At 40.9% G+C, this 20377-nt stretch overlaps 9 protein-coding genes across 9 annotated transcripts; 4 read left to right on the top strand and 5 right to left on the bottom strand.

Moving 5' to 3' along the window:
- Window positions 1–65: 65 nt before the first annotated feature.
- On the bottom strand, window positions 66–1163 carry HOM2 (aspartate-semialdehyde dehydrogenase; the record flags this gene model as incomplete). Its single annotated transcript, XM_056232536.1, has 1 exon — window positions 66–1163. One exon carries the CDS (start codon window positions 1161–1163, stop codon window positions 66–68), a length of 1098 nt encoding a protein of 365 aa, XP_056086806.1.
- A 413-nt stretch (window positions 1164–1576) lies between these two features.
- Window positions 1577–1990, bottom strand: RPA14 (DNA-directed RNA polymerase I subunit RPA14; the record flags this gene model as incomplete). The annotated part of the gene is made up of 1 exon (XM_056232535.1): window positions 1577–1990. The coding sequence occupies one exon, from the start codon at window positions 1988–1990 to the stop codon at window positions 1577–1579; it is 414 nt and encodes a 137-aa protein (XP_056086805.1).
- Window positions 1991–2538: 548 nt separating this feature from the next.
- CPR1 (peptidylprolyl isomerase CPR1) lies at window positions 2539–3027 on the top strand (the record flags this gene model as incomplete). The annotated part of the gene is made up of 1 exon (XM_056232534.1): window positions 2539–3027. One exon carries the CDS (start codon window positions 2539–2541, stop codon window positions 3025–3027), a length of 489 nt encoding a protein of 162 aa, XP_056086804.1.
- A 511-nt stretch (window positions 3028–3538) lies between these two features.
- On the top strand, window positions 3539–4759 carry ENT5 (Ent5p; the record flags this gene model as incomplete). Its single annotated transcript, XM_056232533.1, has 1 exon — window positions 3539–4759. One exon carries the CDS (start codon window positions 3539–3541, stop codon window positions 4757–4759), a length of 1221 nt encoding a protein of 406 aa, XP_056086803.1.
- Window positions 4760–4976: 217 nt separating this feature from the next.
- On the bottom strand, window positions 4977–5774 carry GIR2 (Gir2p; the record flags this gene model as incomplete). Its single annotated transcript, XM_056232532.1, has 1 exon — window positions 4977–5774. The coding sequence occupies one exon, from the start codon at window positions 5772–5774 to the stop codon at window positions 4977–4979; it is 798 nt and encodes a 265-aa protein (XP_056086802.1).
- A 562-nt stretch (window positions 5775–6336) lies between these two features.
- CTH1 (putative mRNA-binding protein CTH1) lies at window positions 6337–7314 on the top strand (the record flags this gene model as incomplete). The annotated part of the gene is made up of 1 exon (XM_056232531.1): window positions 6337–7314. One exon carries the CDS (start codon window positions 6337–6339, stop codon window positions 7312–7314), a length of 978 nt encoding a protein of 325 aa, XP_056086801.1.
- A 359-nt stretch (window positions 7315–7673) lies between these two features.
- Window positions 7674–16154, bottom strand: NUM1 (Num1p; the record flags this gene model as incomplete). The annotated part of the gene is made up of 1 exon (XM_056232530.1): window positions 7674–16154. One exon carries the CDS (start codon window positions 16152–16154, stop codon window positions 7674–7676), a length of 8481 nt encoding a protein of 2826 aa, XP_056086800.1.
- Window positions 16155–16753: 599 nt separating this feature from the next.
- KGD2 (dihydrolipoyl transsuccinylase) lies at window positions 16754–18127 on the top strand (the record flags this gene model as incomplete). Its single annotated transcript, XM_056232529.1, has 1 exon — window positions 16754–18127. The coding sequence occupies one exon, from the start codon at window positions 16754–16756 to the stop codon at window positions 18125–18127; it is 1374 nt and encodes a 457-aa protein (XP_056086799.1).
- A 444-nt stretch (window positions 18128–18571) lies between these two features.
- Window positions 18572–20152, bottom strand: EKI1 (bifunctional choline kinase/ethanolamine kinase EKI1; the record flags this gene model as incomplete). The annotated part of the gene is made up of 1 exon (XM_056232527.1): window positions 18572–20152. One exon carries the CDS (start codon window positions 20150–20152, stop codon window positions 18572–18574), a length of 1581 nt encoding a protein of 526 aa, XP_056086798.1.
- Between the last annotated feature and the right edge of the window lie 225 nt (window positions 20153–20377).

The following is a 20377-nucleotide window of genomic DNA, read 5'->3' as shown; positions in this document are numbered from 1 at the left end:
TACTTGTTTCGTTTATTTTGTTTGAGAAAAAAAGAAGACAAAGACACAAACTTTGCAGCTTCCTCTTAGATCAAGTTTCTTGCTAGTAAAATTTCGGCAATCAAAACACCAGAACCAGCGGCACCGATGATGGTGTTATGTGAAAGGACGACCATTTTGAAATCCAACAATGGGTCTTCTCTGATTCTACCGACGGAGACACCGTAACCATTGTCTCTGTTCCTGTCCAATCTTGGTTGTGGTCTATCAGGCTGTTCCAAGACATGGATGGTTTGCTTTGGAGCGGAATGGCAACCCAATTTGTACGCGTCACAGACGTATTCTTTTAGACATGTCTTGAGTTCTTCGACGGATGGAGCAGGTCTGTTCTTGAATCTCAAAGAGATACATTCTGTGTGACCGTCAGAGACGGCCACTCTGTTACATTGAGCAGAGACCTTGATTTCCTCTGGGGTCAACAGTTTGACGTGAGTCTTGTCTTCGGCCAATGGGGCCAAAATTTTCTTCGTTTCCCATTCCATCTTGTCTTCTTCGCCACCAATGTATGGGATGATGTTGTCCAGAATGTCGATGCCCGGCACACCTGGCGAGAAACCTGCACCTGAGATGGCTTGCAAAGTGGTGGTAGTCAAGGCGTCAATAGGGCCGAATTTTTCAATCAAAGGTTTCAATGGGGCGACTAAGCCAGCAGTGGAGCAGTTGGAAATACAAATGATGAACCCCGGTCTTGGCTTGCCCAGCGCCTTGGCAGTTTCCAGCTTTTGAGAAACAATATCCAAATGTTCAGGGTTGACGACAGGGACGATCAATGGCACGTCTTGCTCTCTTCTGTAGTTCTTGGCATTAGACACGATGGCAATACCGGCCTCCATGAATTCCTTTTCGATGGCGCCAGCGTAGTCGGCATCCAACCCAGAGAAGACGATATCACACTCTTTGAAGAATTCGGACTTACAGTCAGAGACAATGATATCGCTAGCGGATTCCGGTAGCAAGTCAGTTTGCTTCCAGTTCACTGCGTCGACGTATTTCTTACCGGCAGATCTGGAAGAGGCCCCAAGAACCTTCAACTCGAAGTGAGGATGGTCAGCCAACAGAAGGATGAAACGTTGGCCCACGGAACCAGTGGCGCCCAAGACACCAGCAATCTTCTTTCCAGCCATTTTTAAGTGTACTTTTTTGGTTGTTTTTATTTTGCGTATATACACCTATGTGAAAACAAGAACGGGGAAGATTAAAGCTAGTGTCCGAAAGCCATAATCACTAAGTCAAAATGGGCCACTTTTATTTTTTTCCTGCTTTTCTAATTTTTTTTGGCATTTCGAGTTGGTAGTTGTAATCAGAGGAAAATGAGTCAATCAATGCTTGACGTAGTGTGGAAGAAGAAAAAAATGTGGAAAAAGAAAAAGCGGGCAGTTCTTCGAGGCCGCTGCCGGTGAATTTGAACAAGAAAAGAAAGAGAAAAAGAAGCTTACAGTGTCAGAATTCTAACTGGCATGCATATATTGTAGTATACAGAAGGCGTATGTGGATGGATATGTAAGATTTTAAGTAGGACAAGCGCGTTTCACAGGGCTCATTCGTCGGCGAATGTGGTTTTCTTGCCACCAGTGGCACTGACGCCGACACTGGCGTCGTTCTTACCGGCCGTGGTGACCTGAATCGGTGCGGCGGAGAAGTCTTGGGCGGGGGGCAGACCCTTGAAGTCTCTCTGGATCCTCTTAAGCTGTGATATGGAGCTGGACAGGTTAGTATCCATGCTTAGGCTGGCGTTGACCGCAGGGACAACGTCCGCGCCAGCGGCGTTGTCGCTGACGACGTTCATCGTGGTGCTATCAATGATGTTCTCCTTCTCGTTAATAAAGCCCTCCAGGAATTGCAGGACCTCGTCAGTAGAGACGTGTTGGGGCAGCTGCGTGGCATGGATGACCACGGGGGTGTTGAGCGTGGTGGCCATGTTGTTGCCCGTTCTTCTTGAACCTTTCATCATATTGCACTTTTTTTATTATTTTGAGTCCTCTTTTCAGCCCTGGTGTATCCTACCGATGAGATGTGTGTCTGTTTTTGCTTCACCACATGCATCATCATCTTGTACCCAGTTGGTTCGTAAATGAAAAATTTTACGTCCTGGAAATCCTTACCCGCCCTTGAGCTCGTTACCCGTTCTTGCGCCCCTTAGGGGTTTCTCGCCGCCCCTCGTCCTCTACGGCCTCCTCTGGGCCCCCTCTAGCTCGCCTAGTCCCGCCTCGCCTCGCCTCGGATTCTTCCTTTCTGCTAGGCAGACTTCCACAGGCTTCCACACGTTCCCGTTCCCAGTAATGGCCGTGGGCCTTTCTATTTGGTTGGACTTCCGCTGCCTTCTTCTGACAAAGTGTCTGTTCAATTCGCTGTATAAATATAAACGGATTCTCTTGAGCGTCTTATTCTCTTGCCACTGTTGGCCTTCATTTTTGCTCTTCATCAGTTAATTCTCTTTTTTCGGTCTCTCTCTTTTGGTCTAAATCGTCAACTCAATCTCACCCAATCGCAAATTTTAACATGTCCCAAGTCTATTTTGATGTCGAAGCTGATGGTCAACCAGTTGGCCGTGTCGTTTTCAAGTTGTACAACGACGTAGTTCCAAAGACCGCCGAAAACTTCAGAGCGCTATGTACTGGTGAAAAGGGCTTCGGCTACGCCGGATCTCCATTCCACAGAGTCATCCCAGACTTCATGTTGCAAGGTGGTGACTTCACCGCTGGTAACGGTACCGGCGGTAAGTCTATTTACGGTGGGAAGTTCCCAGACGAGAACTTCAAGAGGCACCACGACAGACCAGGTTTGTTGTCCATGGCTAACGCCGGCCCAAACACTAACGGTTCTCAATTCTTCATCACCACTGTTCCATGCCCATGGTTGGACGGCAAGCACGTCGTCTTCGGTGAAGTTGTTGACGGTTACGACATTGTCAAGAAGGTTGAATCCATGGGTTCTCCTTCCGGTTCCACTAAGGCTAGAATCGTTGTTGCCAAGTCCGGTGAATTATAAGCCGTCCCATCTGGAACAACACAGCCAAAACCGAAACGAACCCTTTTTCTCTCTTCCTCTAATTAAAAAAAGATATATATATGTATAAACGTATGTATATGTATGACAATCAATTCTTATAACTAGCTAGTTTACTCTGTTGCGACTCAAATTACTACTACCCTTTCTTGTTCTCTGCCCACTTGCTTATTGGTGACACCTCCCGGGTACCGCCCCCCTGTTTTCTCACCTTTTTCTTTTCTCAACTAGCGTAGCGGGTTTTCGGCTTATTTTCACTCTGCAAGAAAAAATATTTTCGTTTCTCTCCATCATTCGTCCTTCGATCGGTTTCTTTTTTAATTTCAAGTTTAATCTCGATTTGGATTTTTAAGTGGGAATTGTCTCAGCTTTCTTTTTTTTTTTCCAATTTGAATTACAGTTTCGTATCACATACATTTTCCCCTTTTGAGGACTGCATCTCTCGCCCACTCATACCAAGCATCCGTATAGCTCCAACACAAGTAACAACGAGATGGACTCGTTATCGAAGAAGATTCAAAACCTGGGTATTCACGACATCAGGAACGCCGCAAGATTTGCTCAGAACGTGATCGTCCAATATGAGCCCTATCAGGTAGACATCCGTCGCGCTACAAATACCGATGCCTGGGGCCCCACGCCAAAGCATCTGGCCAAAGTTCTAAGAAACAGATACCAAGTACCGCTATACTTGATGACCGAATACACTTTGAAAAGATTGGTCGACCACATCGCTTCAAGACCAAAGAACCTATACGAAAAGGCAAGAAAGGACTATGTCAACTACGGGTCCGAATGGAGAGTAGTCTTAAAATGTCTAGTAGTCGTTGAATTCTTGCTAATGAACGTCGATGTTGGCGATGAACTAAATCAGATTAGGTCCTGTTTGCTCACCCATAAACATATTTTAACCAGAGAAATTGCCCAATTCAAGGTAAAATTTTCGAATGACGGTAAAATGGAGATTCATGAACGGGGTATTAGGAAAAAGGGCGAACTGATCTTACAATACTTGGAAAACCCTCAGTTTTTGAAAAAGGAAAGAGGCAAAAATAAGAAAAACGCCTTGAAGATCCGACAGCAAGGAGAATCCTCTATTTATAACGCCAACCAAATCTCATCTTCCGCCAGCTACGACGACGACGATGATGATGATTTTGGTACAAATGCAGATGGGGTTGGGGGTGACATGGATACGAACAATGTCACCAACTTTAATGTCCCCATGGAAACAGAGGCAAATTCCAGTACTCGCAGGCTTTCCCACATGGAGGAACAGAGGAGACAAAGAAGAGAGATTTTAAGAGAACAGATCAAAAGCAAAGAACAACAAAGGAAGAGAAAACAACAGCAAGACAGTATCCCTGACCTAATCGATTTCGATGATGCTAACACCGCCATCACACACGAAAGCGACGACAAGAACACAAACAGTGGCGGTAATGACAGCAATGATGATGAGGACGAATTCGGGGATTTCCAAAGCGAGACAAGTCCCGACACCGCAGTGCCCAAAACATCAGATGGCCAAATAGATGACTTGCTTGACTGGGATGGCCCAAAACCAAGTTCCACCTCCACCGCCGCTACAGATGCCTCATTATCCTTTTCCGAAACGAAGCAGCAAAAATCTCGCCCTCAGGCCACAAAGGATAAGTCAAAGGGCAACGACGCCTTTTCTAACTTATTCTCCTACTCCAAGTCATTGGTTTAGCGTTTTGAACCTCCAATTTCGCCCCTTCCCCCCCCGCAATAAAAAATTCTGTACGGCAGCACAATTAGATATATGTACACATATACACATTTTAATAATATTTTATTGGAATTGTTCATTCCTTCCTTTGGTACTACTAGTTTTTACGAAAACAAAATGAGAAAGATGTATGTATGTCATTATCCATGCAGAAGAAAATACTTAAATACTTAAATATTCATTGATTTACTATTTCAGTCTTGGCAAGTCCCTTGGCTACGTCATCCACGCTCGCGCCATCCTCTTCCATGTACTCGTCGCCCGTGCCCACCACACCTTGTTCGAACATTTGCTTCCCGGTCAGTTTCCCGTGATGGGCCTTCATTCTTCTCACTTGGTCTCTTTCGTCCAGTTTCAGTTCTTTACGGAACTCAGACCTCCATTCCAAATACGATTCTCTTGTGACTTTTGTACCGTGGAACTTGGCCTGTTCCTTCTTCTCTCGCTCTTGTGCCTCCAAATCGTGTTGTTTCTCGAGCTTGTTCAATTGCTCGCTATACCACTGTTCACATTTCTCCTTGATTGATGAAATCAACGCGAAACACATCTGCATGCCCAGTAACATGTCGGTTTCGATTTGCGTTTCCAACTGTACGGTTAATTCAGGCAAATATCCCTTGAAGCTAACCATATCTGGCAGGTTTTCAAACTTCTTCAGTATTCTATTGCCATTATCGTCGTACTCAATCTCTTCTTCATCCCCGCCTTCGTCTTCTTCGCCATCATTGAGGGCTACTTCTTGAGCTTCCAAAGAAATCATGCATGGTTCGTCAGGGTAGTTCTCCGAAAACTTAAACCCACTAACTATGGTGTGTTCTTTGGTTAAAGGTGAAGTGGAATCGCCCGTATCCAGCTCCAACTTGATATCTACCTCGAATTTAATCTTAGGGTACTCATCGTTTAAGATCCTCAGCTCATCAGGGTAAATGGATTCTAAGACTTCTAGTTCCTGTCTCTGTTCTTCCTTATAATCCATACTATGAACGCTTTACCTTCCAATTAAACAGGGTTTTTCTCAGCCCTTCTTGACTTGAAACGTAATGGCTCCAGCTCTTCGAATACAATCTTAAGATGCTCATTCTACAATTGGAAACCAAAATTTTTTTCTTTTTTTCCAGCTGTGTTACCCAGACTAGACTTTAGAGACCTAGGGTTTTGCGCTTAATAGTCCAGGGCTTCCGCAGAAATTAAATTCACGTGATCTGACTTTCTACGTAGGTGATTAGGGGTCGCATCAATGGCACCCAAATTTTTTCTTCTTTATTTTTCGCTCGTATTCTCTTCTCTTTCTCGCTTTTGAGCAGCATGAGCTGTCACTAGCATACTGGATCAGAGAACACTAAGTACAGTGTTTGGCGATGTAGATCATACGACAATGTTACAATTCTACAGCACGCTTCAACTTGCTTTCTTAAAAACTTCAATCTTAACCAATCTCTTACCTCAGAAATTGAGATTGTAAAACCATACGCCCCTCCTATATCAATAGTCTACTCGGGAAGGCCTTCAATACAAAACGTTGAAAAATACCACTAGTCATGATGACGAACGTTGCCGCGAATAGCTACTGTCTAAATATACCAAATGCTAATTCAGCGTCAACGGCCACTTCCTCGATCTTTTCCGACCTCAATAAAGAGTACGAATCAAAGATCAAAGAAATTGAAGAATACTACGTGAAGACATTACTCAATGACAATAACGATAATGATGATGGCAGCACTGCTGATGGGCATAATATAAATGAAGCAGACATCTTGAGCGAATTTTCTCCAAGGCCTTCTCCTCGGCTGCCTTCCAAGCCGAATTGTTATCGCTCGTTGGCAGATTTTAAAGATTTGATCATATCTGATTCCAGGCCTCTGCATACATCTTATTCTACCAACCCCTTTACAACCAGTAACAACATCTCAACGTTTGCTGCAACTGAGAAAAAGAGTAAGAAAAGGTCCCTAGAGGTAGAGATTAACCCCACTTATACAACAAATGCATTTTCACTACCTTTAACGGCAGAAAATTTGCAAAAGTTATCTCAAGTGAATTCTCAGGCTGCCGGACTACCATATGTACTCCCAATCCAGAAAACAACAAAACTAGAGCACCTTAGAATAGCCCCGTTGGAACTGCCTCAATTAGTCAACAAGACGTTATACAAGACCGAACTCTGTGAATCTTTCACCATCAGAGGTTATTGTAAGTATGGCAATAAATGTCAATTTGCTCATGGTTTAAATGAACTGAAATTCAAGAAAAAATCAAACAATTATAGAACCAAACCCTGCATAAATTGGTCAAAATTAGGTTATTGTCCATATGGTAAGCGCTGTTGTTTCAAGCACGGTGATGACAAAGACGTCCGGATATATCAAAGTTCTAATAACGGGATACCTAATGATACTGAATCGGGTACGCACCCTATTGTCACAGCTTCCGCCAACAACAATAGCACTGCATATTTGACTAAGCCTAAAAACTTACACACCAGTGTTAAAGCATTGCAGAGGATGACTTGGTAGTTGGTTTGAGAAGCTTTTTAGTTTTTTTTGCGCGTTTCTTGATGCCTCTGTTTATTTATTCATTTTTCGTTTACATAATTGTTTTAGTTGTAAAACAAAAGCAAGGTATGTTGTGACCCATTAACGTCCTAATTGGTTGTTTTGTACCTTTTTACTTTATTTATTTCAAGAGATAGAAAATCTTTTTCTTTTTTTTTTCTTCCACTTATTCAGCTCTCATTTGTTTCTGTACCTTGACGTAGCTATTAAATTCTCACGAATGGGATTTTGTAGTCCCTAAACTGACAATAGAAATAAAAAATGTTCATAACGCACTTGATCAATTATACAGTTTTTTCTATTTAATTCATTGTAGTTAATTATCTCAAATTGCCAAATGATCGGCTTTTTGGAACTCTACTTCTTAGTGATCTGGTGGATATGTTTCTCCTCGATGCGCTAAGCCTTTTACTAGAGCTCTTGGTGTTTTCGCCGGGCAATGGGAAGATCTTTCCTGAATACATATTATCCGTTGGGTCATCAGCAATATCCTCTAAGCTTATTCCTTGCATATTTCTTTGTATTAGATAACGTAACGAATTATACCAAATATTATGTCTTTGCCTTGTAGGACAGGTAAACTTGATATTCCTGGTTTCTGTAGAGATGATAATACTCTTGTGATACAATCCTGCAGGATATGGGTTCGGGTCTGTAACACTCTCAACTCCCAGAATGGCAACACCCTTTGTTTTTGTATTGGCGGGATTCTCTAAGATAGGATTAGATCCTGACCAGTATAAAGTTAGGGTATACGGATGGATCCAAAAGAATCTTTCGTGGCGTGATTCAAATCCGAAAGGTCCTAAGCGTGGATAATACTTGAATAAATATTCCCCAATGACAGTTTGAGTTAATGCGGGTATTATGCTTGGCTCATTTAATGAGGCTAAAGTTTGCAAAGATACCGCTCTATCAACCGATCCTGTACGTGACATAAACGATGCCATAACATCTTTCCTAGGGGTTAAAGTACTCCTAGAATGCGCTGTCTTCGTAGTTGAAGTCGAATTTGTTAGGCTCTGTTGGCGCTTAAGGTTTCTGTGATTACGATGATGAGGCTGTTGTTGTTGTCGTTGTACTTGTGGGTGGCTTTCGGAATCCTCATAAGCGGTGGTTGCAGCAGCTTCGGCGAGTCCCTTTTTTACTTCAGATTTTGTGGATGTAGTAGAAAGTTTGGTGTTCAGTTTAGATGACCGGCCTTCCTGTTTAGACGCCGTGGCTTGAACCCCAGCATCATTCTTTGGTGATAGTTCAACTTGGAATCCACGCTTTCTAGCTTCTGCTTGTAAGTCTTCATTATTTACACAGTTCCATTTCTTGTCTTCCGTCGATAATAGCTTCTTATAATAGGAAGTGGGGAGGGCAACTATATTGCCTGTATCTGGAGCATCTGTATAAGGTGGAATCACGAAGGCACTTTCAGGTATACATAACATTCCATATTTTTTGGCCTGGGTGTTAATGATATCTACATCATCTCGGATTTCTTGTGTCTCATCTGCAAGGCTGTCGGAAATGTTGTCATCATAAACCACTTCACCTTGACTCATTGTGTTGTCATCTCTTGGTAAAAGTGTTTTATCTCTACTTGTCAAAAGCTCGTTACGATCACCAGCGTGTTTTTTCAGCTGCTCTTTTGAAAATGTTGGATGAGCTAGTTCATATTTGATCTCTTCTAGCTTTTGCCTCTCTACAGGTACTAAGCCGAGATTGGCGGCCTCACGGATGACATCAGTTGCAGATATCAAATGATCCTTAGATTTAACCAGTAATTCTGTATACTCTTTCTCGTTGAGAACAAATAAATTTAATTCACGTGCCTTATCAAAGATTTCTTCTTCATTTACACTTTTACGAGCAAGATCATTTTTGAGTTCATATTCTTCGGATGTGTTTGCTATTTCTGTCGTTGAAGTTCGATTTTCTAACTCGAAATTATTCGTTTCTTCCATTTCATCATTCAAATGGGCCGCGCTATCTTTTAGTTTATGATATTCCCTTAATTCATCATCGGAGATGAGGGACATGCCGCATTTTTCTGCCTTCTTAGATAATTTGTTAAGATCGATACTGCTAAAAATACTAACGTCGTCATTATCTTTTACAAATGAAGGGGTCTCCTTATTCATAAAATTCACACTTGAATCTTCGATAGAAACTAGTTTGTAACCTAAAATTTCAGCACAATTTGCAATTGTTTCAAATGTAAGAGTGTTGTTAGGGACGTCTTTGACTGTGGATGACTTCGAGATTATGTCAGTAATATCCTCATTTTGGTCAAAGTCATTGTCGTTAAACTCTGATATATTATCATCCAATGCATCAGTAAACATACTTGATGTTGTAGTCGAGTTACTGCTTGTTGTTTCTAACGATTGCTCATCAATGTGCTCTGGGTTCTCGATGGGGCGTGATTGCACGTGCTGAGAAAATTCATCGGAATTTAATGGATATAATTCCATATGAAATTGCTGGGCATATGCTTCCAATTCTTCATAAGTAATGGGAGTACGGACAATCGTACTGTTCGACAGCCGCTGATATTCTGCATTGTCTATTATGACACTATCAAAATTGGTGGCCTTTTTCTTTAAAATATCTAAGCTGAGGTCACCAATTTGAGTTTGCAGTTTTGAATACTCCTCTTCAGAAATGACGATAAACCCTTTTTCCCTGGCTTTTTTGACCAAAAATTCAGCATTTGGTTCAGATAATAGTTTCTCGTTGCTTTCATGCGTAGACTCATTAACTAATATTTTTCCCATAGATAATGCCTTAGTAGACAAGTAGTCCTCTCCTGGGTCCTTGACTGTGCGTGACATATTATCATAAACGTCTTTGTTTATTAGAACTTTATTTAGTAAGGATGCCTTTTCGGAAAGATAGACCTCTGTTGGATGCGCCAATGCTGACGAAATATTTATATGATCATCTTCATCTACTAAAACATGATTCGTCAAAGCAGCCTTTTCTTCTAGGTAATCCAAGCTGGGATGATCATGGTTTGTGACCATTGAGTTATATTCAGATGTGGGCAATGCAACGTAGCTTAACTTGCTTAGTGTATTTTTCAAGTTTTCCACGTTAGGATTTTCTATGGAATCTTGCAAGGCTTTATGCTCATCCTTGTTCAGTAAAACTAAATTCAGCTGATGACAGTATTCCTCTATCTCTTTCCGATCGGGATGCCCGCATTTCCTTAGAATTTCATCATGCTCAACTTGGTCAATAACTATCTTATTCATTTCAGCAGCCTTCTCAATCAGATACGTTAGGGAAGGATGCTCCATTTTATTTTGCAAGGTCCCCTTTTCTTCACTCGTCAATAGCACCATGTTGTTTTGGGAAGCTTTTTCTTGTATATAGTCAATACTAGGTGAATTGATTTCCTGTTTGATATGCGCTAACTCGGCCTTACCGATCAAATCATACCCTGATGCTAATGCTTTTTCTTGAATGAAATCATGAGATGGATTCTCAAGAGCCTCTTGTGTCTCTTCGTAAACGTGTTTATCCATTAAAATCAATCCGTACCCTTCGCACTTCTTCTTTAAGAAATAAAAAGATGGATCGTTAAATGTTTTCAGCACTTCAGCGTGCTCCTTCCTCATTTTCTCATATTCTTCATTAGATAATGGCGTTAGGCCGAACTCGGAGCATAGTTTCAACACATCATCTTTAGAGGCACCTTCAAACACAGGTTTTTCTATGCTTGCTAATTTTTCCTTCTTAACCGCAACATAACCTAAACTTCCTAATTTTTTCTCCATGTCAGATAACGCAGTATTTTGCAGTGGCGGCCTAGCAAGCGATGGAGCAGGTATTGGGACAAGACCGAACGCCTTCGATGAAATAGTAGAGTCCCTATCGTTTAACTTGTCCTTCATTGCCTGATAATCTACTCTATCAATTACTGCAAGATCAAATTGGTCGGCCTTTTCCTCGATATATTTCTTAGAAGGATTCTTCACAGAGTTTTTTAATGCTTCAAGTTCTTTCAACTCCAACGCATAATACCCAATTCGTTTGCAAAAGTCAAATATCTCTTCTTTAGAAGGATCTGAGGCTTTCCTATTCATATCAAGATATTTTTCAACTTTAATCAAATCATAACCTTTGCTTCCCGCCTTCTCTCTGATAAACTCCATTGTCGGGGAGGTAGAGTGGCTGATCAGTTCATTGAATGTCAATATATCAATTATATGATAGCCTTTCAACTTAGATTGTAACAGTTGAACATCTGGTTCTTCCATCATTTTCCTCAATTCAGCATATTCATCTTTTGGAATCGCTTGATACTTTAGTTTGCGTAACCTTGAAATTAGGTCTTCCAAAGATGGATTATTTAACGCTCTAAAGTCTGATACTGGTATGATCTTCTTTCCTAATGTTTCTACACGTCCAGCCAAATACTCTAGAGATGGTTGCTCCAGTTGTTTCTGCACTTGGGAATATTTCTGCTGTAACTCCGAGTATTCCTCATTGGAGACTATTGTGTGACCCAAACTTGTGGATTTCTCCTTCAAAAATTCGATATCGGGCGACTCCTTAAATTTGACTAGATCACTGTATGCACTCTCTGATAACAAGTGGTGATCAGCGCTCTTCGCGTGTTCAACCAGGTACTCCAAAGATGGCTGTTCCAGTTGGTTCTGTACTTGGGAATACTTCTGCTGCAATTCGGAGTATTCCTCATTGGAGACTACCGTGTGACCTAAACTCGTGGATTTCTCCTTCAAAAATTCGATATCAGGCGACTCCTTGTATTTAACTAGATCACTGTATGCATTCTCTGACAACAAGTGGTGATCAGCGGTCTTCGCGTGTTCAACTAGGTACTCCAAAGATGGCTGTTCCAGTTGGTTCTGCACTTGGAAATACTTCTGCTGTAGCTCCGAGTATTCATCATTGGAGACTATTGTGTGACCCAAACTTGTGGATTTCTCCTTCAAAAATTCGATATCAGGCGATTCCTTAAATTTGACTAGATCACTGTATGCACTCTCTGATAACAAGTGGTGATCAGCGCTCTTCGCGTGTTCAACCAGGTACTCCAAAGATGGCTGTTCCAGTTGGTTCTGTACTTGGGAATACTTCTGCTGCAATTCGGAGTATTCCTCATTGGAGACTACCGTGTGACCTAAACTCGTGGATTTCTCCTTCAAAAATTCGATATCAGGCGATTCCTTAAATTTGACTAGATCACTGTATGCACCCTCTGATAACAAGTGGTGATCAGCGCTCTTGGCATGTTCAACCAGGTACTCCAAAGATGGCTGTTCCAGTTGGTTCTGCACTTGGGAATACTTCTGCTGTAGCTCCGAGTATTCATCATTGGAGACTATTGTGTGACCCAAACTTGTGGATTTCTCCTTCAAAAATTCAAGATCAGGCGATTCCTTGTATTTGACTAGATCACTGTATGCACCCTCTGATAACAAGTGGTGATCAGCGCTCTTGGCATGTTCAACCAGGTACTCCAAAGATGGTTGTTCCAGTTGTCTCTGCAGTCCGGAGTATTCGTCATTGGACACTATTGTGTGACCCAAACTCGTGGATTTCTCCTTCAAAAATTCGATATCAGGCGACTCCTTAAATTTGACTAGATCACTGTATGCACCCTCTGATAACAAGTGGTGATCAGCGGTCTTCGCGTGTTCAACCAGGTACTCCAAAGATGGTTGTTCCAGTTGTCTCTGCAGTTCGGAGTATTCGTCATTGGAGACTATTGTGTGACCCAAACTTGTGGATTTCTCCTTCAAAAATTCGATATCAGGCGACTCCTTAACTTTGACTAGATCACTGTATGCACTCTCTGATAACAAGTGGTGATCAGCGCTCTTCGCATGTTCAACCAGGTACTCCAAAGATGGTTGTTCCAGTTGTCTCTGTAGCTCCGAGTATTCCTCATTGGAGACTACCGTGTGACCCAAACTTGTGGATTTCTCCTTCAAAAATTCAAGATCAGGCGATTCCTTGTATTTGACTAGATCACTGTATGCACCCTCTGATAACAAGTGGTGATCAGCGCTCTTCGCGTGTTCAACCAGGTACTCCAAAGATGGCTGTTCCAGTTGTCTCTGCAGTCCGGAGTATTCGTCATTGGACACTATTGTGTGACCCAAACTTGTGGATTTCTCCTTCAAAAATTCGATATCAGGCGACTCCTTAAATTTGACTAGATCACTGTATGCACCCTCTGATAACAAGTGGTGATCAGCGGTCTTCGCGTGTTCAACCAGGTACTCCAAAGATGGCTGTTCCAGTTGTCTCTGCAGTCCGGAGTATTCGTCATTGGACACTATTGTGTGACCCAAACTTGTGGATTTCTCCTTCAAAAATTCGATATCAGGCGATTCCTTAAATTTGACCAGATCACTGTATGCACCCTCTGATAACAAGTGGTGATCAGCGGTCTTCGCGTGTTCAACTAGGTACTCCAAAGATGGTTGTTCCAGTTGTCTCTGCAGTTCGGAGTATTCGTCATTGGAGACTATTGTGTGACCCAAACTTGTGGATTTCTCCTTCAAAAATTCGATATCAGGCGACTCCTTAAATTTGACTAGATCACTGTATGCACTCTCTGATAACAAGTGGTGATCAGCGCTCTTCGCATGTTCAACCAGGTACTCCAAAGATGGTTGTTCCAGTTGTCTCTGTAGCTCCGAGTATTCCTCATTGGAGACTACCGTGTGACCCAAACTTGTGGATTTCTCCTTCAAAAATTCAAGATCAGGCGATTCCTTGTATTTGACTAGATCACTGTATGCACCCTCTGATAACAAGTGGTGATCAGCGGTCTTCGCGTGTTCAACTAGGTACTCCAAAGATGGTTGTTCCAGTTGTCTCTGCAGTTCGGAGTATTCGTCATTGGAGACTATTGTGTGACCCAAACTTGTGGATTTCTCCTTCAAAAATTCGATATCAGGCGACTCCTTAAATTTGACTAGATCACTGTATGCACTCTCTGATAACAAGTGGTGATCAGCGCTCTTCGCGTGTTCAACTAGGTACTCCAAAGATGGGTGGTCGTAGTCTTCCTTCTTCAGTAATAAGTAATTGGTTTCAGAAGCTTTTTCCTTTAAAAAATCCATTGTTGGGGATTCCAGATCTTTTAATTTTTTAATATCAATCAATTCTTGATCATACTCTCTAGCCTTACTTGATAGGTATTCTTTTGATGGAGCTTCTATTTTATTGATCATAGAAGAGTACTCATCATTGTTGAGTAATTTGCAGTTATTTTTCTCTCCAATCAATCCAAAAATGGAAGATTCTAAGTCGCTGTTGCATTCCAAGTATTTTTTCACCTGCGCTACTGACGGATTCTTCGTAGTCTTAACAAGGTTATTATAGTCTTTAGTTGGTATTATCAAGCAGTCAATTTTGGATGTTAGAGGCAGCAAAAAATCAATGGTGGGTTCCTCCAGTAGGTGAGAGATATGTTCATCTATAGGAATCTTTTTTGATGCTTGAAGTTTCTCTTTCAAATAACTATATGATGGACTTGATATGGATTGTTTTAAGTTCAAATACTCTTCTAAAGGAAGGACTTTGTAGCCTGAACTCTCTAAATATTGGATATGAGATTCGAATGAATATTCCTTTTTGTTGTGATTGTCGTCGTTTGGTAATGCTATCATATTCAAGTTTTCGGCCACCTTTTTAGTCATTAATTCATCGTCTCTGGACTGGGATGCATGTTTGGTCTTTTCTAATAAGTCATTGTATGAATCATTGGGCAGCAATGTCATATAGTTCTTCTCTAAGTATTCCTTAACGACATCTTCAGAAAGATCCTCAACGGGGGGATGAGCTTCGATTAAGTGGTCAATATCGGCCACAATATCAAAAATATCTTCCTCGCTAGAAGTAGATCCTGTATCAGAATCAGATGACATTGTCATGTCCAATTTACGTTGTTTTAGGCGATACTTTCTTTGCACTTTCCGTTTTAACGAGGAGACAGCCGCTTTGGCATGCTTAAATTGCTTTTGTATTTCTAGTGTGGTTTTGTCGCTTTGCAAAGAATTGATTTGACTTGTCAATTCAGAAACACTAATAATCAGTCTATCGTTTTCATTATTTAAGTCCAATATTCTCCCCTTAAGTTCGCCAATCTCCTTTTCATAACGGAGTTTATGAAAGTCGAGATCTTTTTCCATACCATTTCTGGTTAACGTTAAGATTTCTAAATCTGTTTTTAAAATTTTCAAGCTCTCCTTTTCATCGTTCCAAGATCTTTCAGTCTTTTTTTTCGATTCTTTCAATTGCTTACACTCCATACTAAGGTTGGTCAGCTTAGATTCCAGATCCCAATTGAGATCCTTAATCGAGTCCAACTCTTTCATAAAGGAATTATTTTGACTATTGAGGTTCTCAATTTTGTCATTTAATGATCCGTTGGTTTGTTTGAGGGACTCAATCTGTTCATCTTTGGCTTCATTGAAAGATTGCAATTTTCTACACTCTACCAGTAAGTTCTCGCTTAATTCCAAAGTAAAATTCATGTCCTTTGATGAATTTGCTGTGAGTACCCCATTATGAGAACTACTGCCGGCGAACTCCGGAAGGACGTCTTTCGTCTCCCTTTTACTCAAAATACTTGAAATCGAGAAACGCTTTGAATTACTTTCTTCATTCCCATCACCGGCTTCAGCAACCTCTGACGTATCCGCCCTGGCTACGCTGCCCATTGTTGTGGCTTTCTCCGCCGATGGATCATGAATGACATTAGCATGTTGCTCCATTGGGCCGCTTTTGTCATTGCTCTTTTTGTGTCTAATGTTCTGGGACATATTTGGGCGCTCTCCTGTGAAGCCCTTGGTCTTTTTTTCTTCAATGATCTTTTTTTAATCCATTCTTGATCTCATTAAAATAGCTCTTTACTTTATTTCATTGATCTTCTTTTTCCTCTTCTGTGGGAAAACTATAAACAAACGGTTCCTGCCACCAGTTTCTCCGTCAAAAACGATATCAGCGACCCTTTTTCCGTAACCAATCAAAACAAACGTCCCGGCGAGAGTGAGCCAATAGAACGGCCACAAATTGCGCAAGAATCTACGGTTACCTAAGGTATATGCTGCTCTGTATAAGCTCCATCCTATTATAAGGCTCGGATGCAGTCTCAATCTCAATATTTGCATTGAATTCAAATAATTTTTCCCTCATCTTGACCTCTTATATAGATACATCTTTTTTAATAGAAACTCTGCTTGTGCCCCAGGGGGAGAAAATATATAGCATAGGAAGAAAAACGGAATCTTAGGAATCTTAGAAAAAACGCCGCTATCATAAACAGTGTCTATTTATCAAAGTAATACTACTTCTATTATAGATTTCGTTATTACACAGTCATAAACGGCGCAAAACACAACTCCTGATTATTCTTTAAAAAATGCTATCCAGAGCGACACGTACTGCGGCTGCTAAATCCTTTACTAAATCTGGAGTGGCAAGAGATGTATTATCAGCTGTCTACATCAAAAGACATGCTTCCACAGGTTTATTTAAACAAGCAGGCAAAGCACAGTCATTGGGTACAATATATGTATCTGGTGCAAGGTCCAAGTTCGTCAGAAGTTCTCCCTGCATAACTGCCAACCGTTTCAAATCCACCTCTATTGAGGTTCCTCCTATGGCAGAATCTTTGACAGAGGGTTCTTTAAAGGAATATACAAAAAGTGTTGGTGATTTCATCAAGGAAGATGAACTGTTGGCCACCATTGAGACCGATAAAATCGATATCGAAGTCAATTCGCCAGTATCGGGTACCATTACAAAGCTAAATTTTAAGCCGGAAGACACCGTTACAGTAGGTGAAGAATTGGCTCAGGTTGAGCCCGGCGAAGCTTCTGCTGAAGGGTCTGCTGTGCCTAAAACGGAATCAAAGGAACAGACAGAACCAGTGCAAGAAGCTGCACCAAAGGAAACTCCAAAGCAGGAGACGGCTCCAAAGAAGGAGGCAGCTCCAAAGAAGGAGGCGAGCGAACCAAAAAAAACTCCTGAACAAAAGAAGACTACTCCCAAGGCGAACGTGGCTTCAGCAGCTTCCAATTCTTTTACACCATTTCCACGTGCAGAGACTAAAGTTAAAATGAACCGTATGAGATTGAGGATTGCCGAGAGACTGAAGGAGTCCCAAAATACCGCTGCTTCTTTAACTACATTTAATGAGGTTGACATGTCAGCTTTGATGGAAATGAGGAAGTTATACAAAGACGAAATTATCAAGAAGACAGGCACTAAATTCGGATTCATGGGTCTTTTCTCGAAAGCCTGTACACTGGCTGCTAAGGATATTCCGGCCGTCAACGGTGCCATTGAAGGTGATCAGATCGTTTATCGTGATTACACAGATATTTCTGTTGCTGTGGCCACTCCAAAGGGTTTAGTTACCCCAGTTGTTCGTAATGCAGAATCGCTAAGTGTTTTGGGCATTGAGGACGAAATTGTCCGTTTGAGTCACAAAGCTCGTGACGGTAAACTAACTTTGGAAGATATGACCGGTGGTACTTTCACCATTTCCAATGGTGGCGTTTTCGGTTCCTTATATGGTACTCCTATCATCAATTCACCCCAAACTGCTGTCTTGGGTTTGCATGGTGTCAAGGAAAGACCAGTCACCGTTAATGGACAAATTGTTTCCAGACCAATGATGTACTTGGCTTTGACATATGATCATAGATTGCTAGATGGTAGAGAAGCTGTTACCTTCTTAAAGACTGTTAAAGAGTTGATTGAAGATCCTAGAAAGATGTTGTTATGGTAATAGTAAGATGGCCCCATATCAAGTTCGACTTGGGTCCGCTGTTATACTATGAACATCTTCTATTTAAATATAATATTTAAAGATATGCTATGATGATAAATGGAACTATGTCGATGAACGATATTGTTCTTTCCTTATCTACTGATATAGGGGATGCGGGAACATGGAAAAAGCTTCATTTTCATCTCAATTGTTCTCGTCATATCATGAACTATCGAATCGTTATTACTAAATTGCAATTGTTTTTACCTAGTTATTATATAATAGAATCTATTAATATTCTTTTGATTTTAAAAGGCCTCATCAAATACCTCCAAAAAATTAGTTTCTATTACACTTTTTTACCTTTTGTTAAAAAACAAGCTTTTCTTTTAATATTTACACTTCCTAAAAAATTCAAATTTATCATGTGAGAATAAGTTGTAATCAATGAAGTCATACAGGTTATGAAAGAAATTTAGTTTCCAGGTAGTCTGTTTCTCCTACATCTAAGCAGTCTTTGTCAATGATTCCCATTGTAATCAAATCCCCCCAAAAAACAGACATCTTTTCTTTACAAAACCCTAAATAGTTGAACGAGTCATCTTCGTTTTTTTTACTTTTGCTATTCTTACATGTAGCAATATTTGTATCACCGCGTGGTCCCTTTATTCTTCTATCTTCTATCAGTCGTTGTTGAGGAAGCTTTCCGCTTTGCAAAAGAGCCCAAAGACACCAATATAATTGTGCACAAGGCCTCCACTCTATGATCAGATTATAGAGGTTCTTGACTTCTTGTGAATTAATTTCCACACGATTCTCATTCATGTGGTTTATATAACTTTGTGCAAAAGTTAGGATATCTTCTTCCTTTGGGTACTTGTCAGTGTGAGATTTGAACGACTGAGCATCATTATAATTATGCATCCATTCATTCATATGATTGGATAAATCGAATGCAACGGGATTAGCGCCAGCGTACTCAAAATCTATAATAATCAAGTCATCCACTGAGACATTACCGTCCTTACAGGCAAAAAGCAAATTACCATGTTGTAAGTCGTTGTGGCAAAATACCATTTTCAGACCAGTATTTATCATATTATCTTTATCACCTTCTCTCAATAGCTTTGATGTGTAAGTCGAATCGTTATGTAACCAATTCTTATAACTTTTGAAACTCTTTACGAGGAAGTCCCAGCTTGAACAGCGCAAATTTTCACTTATATTTCCTTTGTCAGTTATCCATTCTTTATGTGAATCTATCATATTAATCCATTGATCAAGTGTGGTCCAGCATGATGGTTCATCAGATCTTTCTTCAGGTGTTAAAAGAATGGTACTATGCAACTCTTTAAACTTCTTAGCAATTTTTATTGAAGTACTCCGATCTATAAAGTCAGCTTGGGTTGATGTTCTTGAGCCCTCAATATACTTTTCGAACCTTCCATTTTGAAAATATCCTTCTAACTTGGGGCCCAAGTCATACAGTGATAATCTTGCGATAATCTCCAATTCGTACTCTCTATCAATTACAGAGTCTATGTTGTCACCGAAAATCCTCAGCAGTAAAGAGGGCAAATTCGGATAATGAATTTTATAAATGACGTTGGTAAGAGCTCCCTTGATTTTCGTCAGAGTTAATAAATCTCTGTCCAACGAAAAGTTTTTACAATCATTAACAGACCATCCAGGAATCTCTAAACTATAAAGGATGTCTATAATATCTTGCTTGAAACACTCAGATGGCAAGGACGGATCCAATTTCGCGTTTACGTACCCCAACTTGATGAAATCGTTGGAACATTGTGAACTCAGTGAACCTGAAGTCATGCTACCGTCTCCGCTAGAGGCTGCTACGGGCAATCCATTTTTAAACTCAGGCTCTGAGATGCTATCAGTGTTTATGAGATGGACCACTCTTTTCGGTGATTTACTGCACTTTGCTAGCTGGTGCTTTTTTTTGGACCTTTTGGGTGAGGCTGTGCCAACCAGGTAAGCTCGGGACATTGTGTCGTTGCTCGCAAGTGAATAATTGGTATACATTTCCTTACGATAGGCCTCCATAAAACTTCTGTTACACTTTCGTACTGAACTATGAAAACATGAGCATCACAATTATTCAGGAATTTTGTGCCCATCTGTTATCTCAACAACCACATCTATTGTTTGTAGCCGGGCATATACTTTCTTTTGCAAACGACTGCCGGGTAGCCATAATAAAACGATAATTTTTCACAACCATGTTCTTTTTTTCACATGCTGCAAAGT

The sequence above is a fragment of the Saccharomyces kudriavzevii genome (genome assembly GCF_947243775.1).
Source record: "Saccharomyces kudriavzevii IFO 1802 strain IFO1802 genome assembly, chromosome: 4".
Taxonomy (NCBI): domain Eukaryota; kingdom Fungi; phylum Ascomycota; class Saccharomycetes; order Saccharomycetales; family Saccharomycetaceae; genus Saccharomyces; species Saccharomyces kudriavzevii.
The sequence above is the reverse complement of the archived record's forward strand: the minus strand, read 5'-3'. Positions and strand labels throughout refer to the sequence as shown.